The sequence below is a fragment of the Orycteropus afer genome, unplaced genomic scaffold (assembly GCF_000298275.1).
Source record: "Orycteropus afer afer isolate SDZICR_OR568_19922 unplaced genomic scaffold, OryAfe1.0 scaffold00017, whole genome shotgun sequence".
Lineage (NCBI taxonomy): Eukaryota > Metazoa > Chordata > Mammalia > Tubulidentata > Orycteropodidae > Orycteropus > Orycteropus afer.
The window spans coordinates 5,295,463-5,304,568 of NW_006921604.1; the positions used below are offsets into that span (position 1 = coordinate 5,295,463).

At 45.8% G+C, this 9,106-nt stretch overlaps 1 protein-coding gene across 1 annotated transcript in view; it reads left to right on the plus strand.

Annotated features, from left to right (window-relative positions):
* Positions 1-7,887, plus strand: part of MAL (mal, T cell differentiation protein) — a 36,046-nt gene extending 28,159 nt beyond the window's left edge. The window contains exons 2-4 of the mRNA XM_007959422.1: positions 1,114-1,281; positions 2,854-2,979; positions 7,813-7,887. Of these exons, the coding sequence (XP_007957613.1) occupies positions 1,114-1,281; positions 2,854-2,979; positions 7,813-7,887 (369 nt within the window). The remainder of the gene's footprint in view (positions 1-1,113; positions 1,282-2,853; positions 2,980-7,812) is intronic.
* Positions 7,888-9,106: the final 1,219 nt, after the last annotated feature.

Consider the following 9,106-nt stretch of genomic DNA (forward strand, 5'->3'; position numbering starts at 1 on the left):
ATATATATATGTTGTTGTTAAGTGCCGTCAAGTCGGCCCCGACTCATAGACTCATAGCGACCCCTCCTTGGGTTTCCGAGGCAGTATCACTACGGAAGTATATTGCCCGTCTTCCTTCCAAGGAGTGGCTGGTGGGTTTGAACCTCCAGCCTTCTGGTTAGCAGTCAAGTGCCTTGGGCACTATGCTCCCAGAGCTCCTATAAAATATATGTATGTATATACATATACATACACGTTAGATCAGAGATAGATATTGCTAAATAGATAGATGGATGAATACATAGATGCCAGGGCTTTGAACCAGTTCTTTCCAGTTCAGTCATAGCCAACAAAGCAAAACAAGAACAAACCTAAATTTGTAAAATGTGAGTGTGCCAGAACAATAACCAGAAATGGGAAAAATTGCAGACTGATGCCCTGCTAGAAACATAATCGCCCTCCTAGAAAACAAGGACAGTATGTGTGTTGCATAGCAATCAAATCTCTTGATCGGCAGAGTTGGAAACAATGGTGCCTGGCTTAAAGATAGTGGCCTACCACATTAATTTTGAATGTGTATAGCTCTCCACAGTCCTGGCAGTAATTCAGTCTCTTGCATCAGGCTTCTGAAAAGGCTTACTGTGCCTCTTTTGAGTCTCCCATTCCAGGGTTTCAACTTGTAATTTTTCTCACTCTGGTTTTACAAATTTGGATCTGTTCCTCTTTCACTGTGTTGGTCATAACTGAATTGGTTTAAACCAGTTCAAAGCCCTGATAGTTACATGTTGTTCTTGTTATGTGCCGTCAAGTCGGGCCCGACTCATAGCGATCCCTCCTTGGGTTTCCGAGGCAGTATCACTATGGAAGTAGATTGCCCCATAGTTACATAGATAGTGTATTTATAAAAATAAGTAACCAGAGTATTGGGAAGACTGAGTTTGGAGATCCAGCCTAGGACTTTGGGTGGGATGAAAGTGTAATTTGTGCTAAGGAAAATGTCTGCTGCTGTTCTCTTTGTCTGCTTTCCATTTTTCTGCACCCCTAGTGACCTGATGTGGTCTCTGGTCTAGAGCCGCTCTGGGCTTGGGCTCTCCTCTGGGTCTGACACTCACTCTCTGCCTCCATACTTTGCAGGTCTTCGGTGGCCTGGTATGGATCCTGATAGCCTCGTCCCTGGTGCCTATCCCCTTGATCCAGGGCTGGGTGATGTTCGTGTCTGTGTTCTGCTTCGTGGCCACCACTGTGCTCCTCATCCTGTACATGATTGGTGCCCATGGCGGGGAGTCTTCTTGGGTTACCCTGGTGAGTCCCAGCCCAGGGGTGCTTGGTGTATGTGTGTGGGGAGGGGGTTGTAGTGTTGTACTCTTTCCTCCAAGAGGCTAGCTTTTTCCATACTCGCCCATCTATGTTCCAAGAAAGAGCAGACCCTAGCCATCAGCTCACAGCTGATCCCAGCAACCCAGAGCTCCCTAAACAAGCAAACAAAAAAAACCAAACTGACTGCCATTGAGTTGATTCCAACTCATAGCGACCTCCATTGGGTTTCCGAGGCTGTAAATCTTTACAGAAGTAGGTCCCCCCATCTTCCTTCCACAGAGCAGCTGCTGGGTTTGAACCACTGACCTTCAGTTAGCAGACAAGTGCCTTATCCACTACACCACCAGAGCTCCTTCCAGAGCTCCCTGCAGCAAGGAAATTAGAAGAAGAAAGAGTAGAGGGTGGTTTTAGTTCACTGCTTGATTCCTATTGAACCTGTTCTACTTTCTCCTGCATGACTACCTTCTTCATGAATAACAGCATCCCAACCTCCCCACATACCACCCACACCTTCCAGGTACCTGTTGGTACCTCCTATCATCCAGGAGGGCTGGTGTCATCTTAAGGGAAGAGAGTCCTGGAGCTAGACCCTCACAGGCAACTCCAGGGGACTGGCCTTGGCTCCATAGTGGTGAGGCCACATTTACTACCCAGTCCCTGAGCCTCTGCCTTTTAAAGCAGGTTTGCCAGAGAAAGAGTTGGGGCCCATGAAATGATAAAGTCAACTGTGGTGCAAGAAATTTGCAATTGGCTGCTAACCAAAAAGTTGGTGGTTCAAACCTGCCCAGCCACTCCACAGAAGACAGGCCTAGTGAAATCAGCCAAGAAAACTCTGTGGAGCAGTTCTTCTCTAACACACAGAGTCATCATGAGTCTCAGTGAACTTAACAGCAGCAGGTGTGGGACACCTGCATGTTACCTACCGAGGAAGGGTGGGGTCATTGGCTGGCCTCTCCCTATCAGAAGCTCTCAGACTTAGACTTTTGAAATCACTTCCAAATTACAACTACAATACAAATCCTGTTCTAGTGCTTTGTTTTTAAATATACTAAAAGCCTAAAAACAAAATAAAGTAAACACAACTAAACAATGAAAAGGGTGTGGGCCTCTCTTGCCCTGCACTGGTCACTCATCCTGCTGCATCTGAGCCAGGACTATGAGCACGTATGACACTTCTCAGGCCCAGGACCAATTTCCACATATTGAAACCCCAAGATGCCTCTGCCCCCCTCACTTGATCCCACCTCAAGGTAAAGCAGCATCCCTTCTCCATCAAAGTCTTCACTCTGGCCCCAAGACCATTGAAATAAAACTTGGCTGGACAGGGCTTGTTAACCAACTGTGTGAAGACAGTATATATTAGGCAGAGAGACATCAGGATGGACAGTAAGGCTCAAAGGAAGTAGCAGAAGATAGGGAAAGGGCCTGAACTGTGCTGGGCAGGGGCAGGGGGCCAGTAGGCCATGCTGGGACCACAACTGTCCCTCCTCTCATCTTCATGTGGCAGCCCAGTGATGTCTGTTCTTCCCATCTCTGATGCCTTTTGTGAACCTGCAGGATGCAGCCTACCACTCTGTTGCTGCCCTGTTTTACCTCAGTGCCTCAGTCCTGGAAGCCTTGGCCACCATCACAATGCAAGAAGGCTTCACCTATAAACAGTACCACGAAAACATCTCTGCTGTGGTAAGTACCCTGACTTGGCCTGTACCTATGCCTGACTGGCCTGTGACAAACCAACCCACACATGTTCATAACAAGCAGCTTCCATCTCCAACTGGCAGAACTTCTAAGCTGAAGACTGCCAGGCCCTACCTACCCTCATGTTTTTTTCAGTTCACTAGAAGGAGTTCTGGTGGTGCAGTGCCTAAGGCATTTGACTGCTAACCAGAAGGTTAGTGGTTAAAACCCACCAGCTGCTCTGTGGAAAGAAGATGGAGCAATCTACTTCCTTAATGATTTACCACCTTGCAAACCCAATGGGGTCGCTATGAGCCAGAATCGACTCGATGGCAGTGAGTTTGGTTTTGGTTTTAACTTTTTTATGAAGTACAACTTTCCCCTCATTTCTGAAAAACAAAGCCCAAGGGAAGAGAAGTGATGTGCCAAAGACTTCCTTCCTCCTCTGGTCAGTGCCTGCACTACCCCAGGCCCTGGGCTAGGCTCAGGGTTTATGTCTGGTTGGGCTTTGTGGAGGGCAGGCATGTAAACAGACAACAACTGTTGAGTGCCTAGCACTATTTTGAACACTCAGTGAACAATCTCATTTAACCCTCTCAACAACCCTTTGAAGTAGCCACTGCCATTATGCCCATTTCATGGATGGAGAACCAGAGCACAGAGAGTTTGGATAACTTGCCCAAGGTTACCAATAATGAGTTGCCAGAGGTCAAGCTAGGTGCTCTGTCACCCCCACTCTTAACACCAGTTTGGAGTATGTAGTCTGGCTTATTGGAGCCGATGATCAGGTCTCCTAGTTGTTATGTTGTTGTTAGGTGCCATTGAGTCTGCTCCAACTCATACTGACCCCATGTACAACATAATGAAACACTGCCTGGTCCTGTGCCAGCCTCACAATCTTTGCTATACCTGACCCTATTATTGTTGCCACTGTGTCAATCCATCTCGTTGACGGCCTTCCCCTTTTTCATTGACCCTCTGCTTTACCAAGCATGATATCCTTCTCCAGGGATCCCTTCTGACAACATGACCAAAGCAGATGAGAGGAAGTCTGGCCATTCTCGCTTCCAAGGAGCATTCTGGCTGTACTTCTTCCAGGACAGATCTGTTAGTTCTTTTGGCAGTCCATGGTACTTTCAGTATTCTTTGCCAACAAAAAACTCAAAAGCATCAACTCTTCTTTGGTCTTCCTTATTCATTGTCCAACTTTCACATGCATATGACATGATTGAAAATACCATGGCTTGGATTAGGCACACCTTAGTCTTCAAAGAGACATCTTTGCTCTTCAGCACTTAAAGAGGGCTTTTGCAGCAGATTTGCCCAGTGCAATACGCCATGTGATGTCTTGACTTCTGCTTCCATTGGCATTGATGTAGAACCAAGTAATATGAAATCTTTGACCACCTCAATCTTTTTTCCATTTATTGTGATGCTTATTGGTCCAGTTGTGAGGACTTTCATTTTCTTTGTGTTGAGGTGTAATCCATACTGCAGACTGTAGTCTTTGATCTTCATCAGTATGTGTTTTAAGTCATCCTCACTTTCAGCAAGCAAAGTTGTGTCGTCTGCATATCTCAGGTTGTTAATGAGTCTTTCTTCAATCCTCATGCTGCATTCTTCTTCATATAGTCCGGCTTCTCAGATTATTTGCTCAGCACACAGATTGAATAAGTGTGGTGAAAGGATACAACCCTGATGCACTCCCTTGCTGATTTTAAACCATGCAGTATCCTAGTTAGGGGTCTTCTATTGACACACTACAGGTGAGGCAGGGGAATGCTGAGGCCAGGCTAGGAGAAAGTCCCTCAGAGGCCTTGTTTGCATGGGCCCTAGCCTCAGTCCCAGGGCACCACATGCCCCTCCCTAAACTCCCTGCCTACTCCCCCCTTCCATAAACCTGGGCATCTCAGGCCATCTCAGGATCCCTGGCTCCCCATTCAAATGCCTCACTATTGGAAGCCAACACATCTCCCATGATGTAGGAGCCCATACACATAGCATCTTGGCTGCTCTTCTTCCCTGAGAGGCTGGTAATTTGCCTCCTCAGTCATCCTTCAAATGATTCTACTTTGCCCCACCACCACCAGCATCCCATGAGAAAGGAGCTCTGGTGGTGTAGTGCCTACGGCATTTGGCTGCTAACCAGAAGGTTGGTGGTTCAAACCCACCAGCCACTCCACAGAAGGAAGCTGGGGCAGTCTACTTCCATAAAGATTTACCACCTTGGAAACCCAATGGGGGTCGCTATGAGTTAGAATTGACTCAATGGTAGTGGGTTTGGTTTTGTTTGGTTTTATCCTTTAAGAGCCTCATATCTCCCCACTCCAACCCCACAAGGCTTGCCTCATAACAGACATTAGACAATGATTTAACAATAATTTTCCTAAAATTATCCTAGGCAAGAGTAGTGAAATATAGACTGGACTGTGTTGAGTGGGTTTTGTTTTTTTAATTCCCCACCATCTGGAAGAGCTCAGGTGAGTGAATTAATGCCCCATCCCCAGACAGATCTCTAGTTGGGAACCACTGGGCTCTATTATGTTCTAACTTTTCCTTTTTACCAAAATATAGCATCCATACAGGGAAGTGCACAGATCACAGGTGCATGCCTTGATGAGTTTTCATAAAGTGAACCCACCTGTGTAACCAACATCCAGATTAAAAAATGGAACAGAAACAGCACCCAGAAGCCCCCTCAAATGTTTTTGCCACTATCACTGTGCACCTCCCACCCCCAAGAATAATCACTATCCTGATTTCTAACTACCTTGTTTCATTTTGCTTTCTTTTGAATTTCGTATAAATGGAATTATACAGTGTGCAATCTTATGTCTGGCATTCTTCTTTTAACTTTATGTTAGTGAGATTGATCCATGCTGTTGGGTATAGATGTAGTTTTTTTTTTTTTTTTTCATTCTGGTTGCTGTGTGGTATTCCACTCTATGATTATACCAACATCTATTTATCTATTTAACATAATTGGTTATGTTTCCGTATTTTTGTTAGTTGGATAAATATGAGCATGCCCACACAGAGTCAGGAGTGCCAGAATCAAACATTAAAATGTGCTCAGCAGGTAGAAATATTGGGTCAAAACCACCAAAGTGAAATAGGAACAAGGTTCAACATAAAGTTACACTTTTCTATTCAGTATGTAGTGAAGAAAGGGTCATGGTTGCTCGGGATGTAACCCCAGATCCTGCCCACACCAAAACATGCCCTCTAGATGGTCTTGGTGGCCAATCCAGGGAATATGTGAGGAGGCACCTCAAAACCTTCTCCCCTCTTCCACACACCAGGCCAGTGGAAGTATCTGGCCTGCCTCTTGCCGCTCTCTGGTTCCTTATCAGGACTTGCTCCTTAGCTGAGATTCTTCCCCTCTCTTTTGCTGTCAGCAGTGCTTCATTGCCAAAAGGGTCCCTGGGATTTGTGTGGGTTGACTCAGGAAAGCTATAGATTTCTGGAGATCTTAACTGTGATGGGCAATAATGGCAGCCATTTAGGGAGAGGAGTTCTGAAGGACAAAGTATTCCCATCCATGTTTCAGCTCTAAAAGTTTCCATTGTATCATATCTTGGCCTCACTTGGAAAATAAGTGTCTGTTTTCTGTTCTCCTGGGGAACTTTGGGGCAACACAGCTGAGATCACTTCTGTCAAGGGTTGTGATTGGGTCTGAAATTCTCCAGACAGTGGATTGCTCCCACGTGACTGGAGAGGCACTTTATTGGTAGCACTTTTTGGGGGGCTGCTCACTCATGTACGACTGTTCCTTTTAGAAGGGGCACTTAAGAGTTCCAGATGATTTCTTTTAAATTCGTTATTCAATAACTTGGCTTACTCATCGCCTCTGGCCAGTGAGGGCTAAGATTGTTCCCATTCGTGGGGGCAGGGAGAGAGCAGGCATGGTGATGGCTGGTATTTATGGGCATTTTCAAGAGTCACAGAAGCATAGCCACCCTAAATGTTGTGCCTGGACTGGAAACTCTTGACCCCAAGCCCCAAGGTCACAAAACCAGGTGCAGAAATTTGACTTGTGAGCAGGCAAGCCTTGAGGGAGACCAACCAGCCAGAAAAAGGTAATGGGGATAGTGCCCAAGTGAAAATAGTGAGTCAGAGCCTGATAGGCTGCACAATGACTTTCGGCCATATTTCCAAGGTCTTTGCTCCCAGTGCCAAAATGGCTAACTAGATTTTCTCATCAGTTCTCTCAGTAAGCAGCCCCTTTTGGCAAAAGCTCAAAATCTCTACTCCCCTTCTCTGTCTCTCACTTCCTATGGGGCCTGACTCCCTTGTCCATGCCTATGAAATTAAGATCCTAGAATAAAAATTCTGATGGAGGTCTGAAGATGTTCAGGTCACATCAAGACCTTTACCAGAGCCAACAAACACATATGTTTGTATTTTCTTAGCTGAGGCTGCTGGGATCCCAGCTGGTCGACACTGGCCTTATAGATGTGGGGGAAGGAAGGTTTCTGTGAAGAGTAATTGATACTCGGCTAGATGCTTTTACTTGAGAGGGGACTTAGGGACCCTGTTTCCAGTCAGCTGGCCCCAATGTAAAGTTGTGTGGTGGCCCAATGACAGACACTTACATGTTGCAGCCAAGTCCAATAAATTTTTATTTCACCTGGACTCCAGGGGCCACATCTGGCTCTGTAGGAAAGGATGTCTGCAGTGAGTGGTGGGAAGTCATGGCAGTCCACACACTTTGAGTTTGTCATCCCTGAGCTCCACATGAGCAGCCAGCAGGGCTGAGTGGTCAGCACAGTGTGGACAGTCCCGGGTGTTACTTTTCCAAGGTGCATTCCCATTAATGGTCGTTTATCTTTGTTTCAGGTGTTTTCATACGTAGCCACTCTGCTGTACGTGACCCATGCAGTATTTTCTTTAATCAGATGGAAGTCTTCGTAAAGCAGCAGAAGAACTTTAACTGAAAAAACCCAGACGGTGTTAACTGATTGGCCAGCCTTCCTACATAACTTTTTAGAACCCAGGAATGTTCTCAACATTTGGGGGGTTGGGGGACCAAAAAAAAAAAAAAAAGCAGAGCTCTGTTTCTTGTGGTGTTATGTTTACTCTCCCATATACCTTCATGTCAAGGGTTGGTGGCTTGCTGTATTTAACCTCCAACTATTGAGCTATCTTTGTAAGGTCATTTCCTATCTGTGAAAGGGAACCTGAAGTGGGAAGTAGAGATTGTAGTCTCAGAGACCACAAATAAAAGACCCTCTGCTAGCCCCTGGAACTGTCTATAGGAATTGTCCCCTTGCTTTTCTGAGCAACCCCCTCTCATGACACATTGGTAAGTCTTCACAGATATTCTGAATGCTATTATGGGGACTAAAATTCACCCAACAAGTATTTGCAGATATCCACAGTAGAAGATGATAAACCTTTGAAATACTTACTTTGTAAAATGCCTTCTTGTTCTATACATTTGTGGGGTGTTTTGGGGGTTTTGTGTTTAATTCTCCAGTGTCAGGAACAGCATCATTTCAGCTTTCTTCCTGAGAAATCCTTTGACTGACACTGAAACTGAAGAGACAACATCAAATGACAGCTCAGATGACAGCCACCTGTGCCTGACCACTGCCGTTTCAGTGAGCATGGGGCTAGGTATTCCTCTATCTGAGCTTTACATTCTCTGTTCAACAACGGGGTGTCTTGTGTGCCCACCCTCCCCACACCAAAGTTAACTGGGCATCCATGCCTCTGAAATGCTGGAGCAACACAACCGTCAAAGGGCACATCAAGGGGGCCAACAGGGGACCGGTGCTCAGCCACCATCTGTACAAAACAGCAGAGCTTTGTTTGCCAAGTGCCAGCCTGGTGGCTCCTTCCTTTTTCCTACAATACAAAGTGGTCTGTGCTCAAATAGAACATCTTTTAAGCCAAAAGAAAACAAGATTCAGAAGTTTCCTCTCTTTGTAAAGCTTATCAGAAATGTTCTAGGCAGTGTGTTCTGTAGACTGTTGTTCAGGTGTCCAATTAGTGATGTGGATAATAAACTGTTCTTAGAATTTGCTCGGGCCAGTCTGTATCAGAGAAAGGGGACCAGACTACAGTGTGAAAGGAAGTGAATGGAAAGGATGCCCAGTGGCAAATGCCATGTTTTGGTTATGAGGAGGCT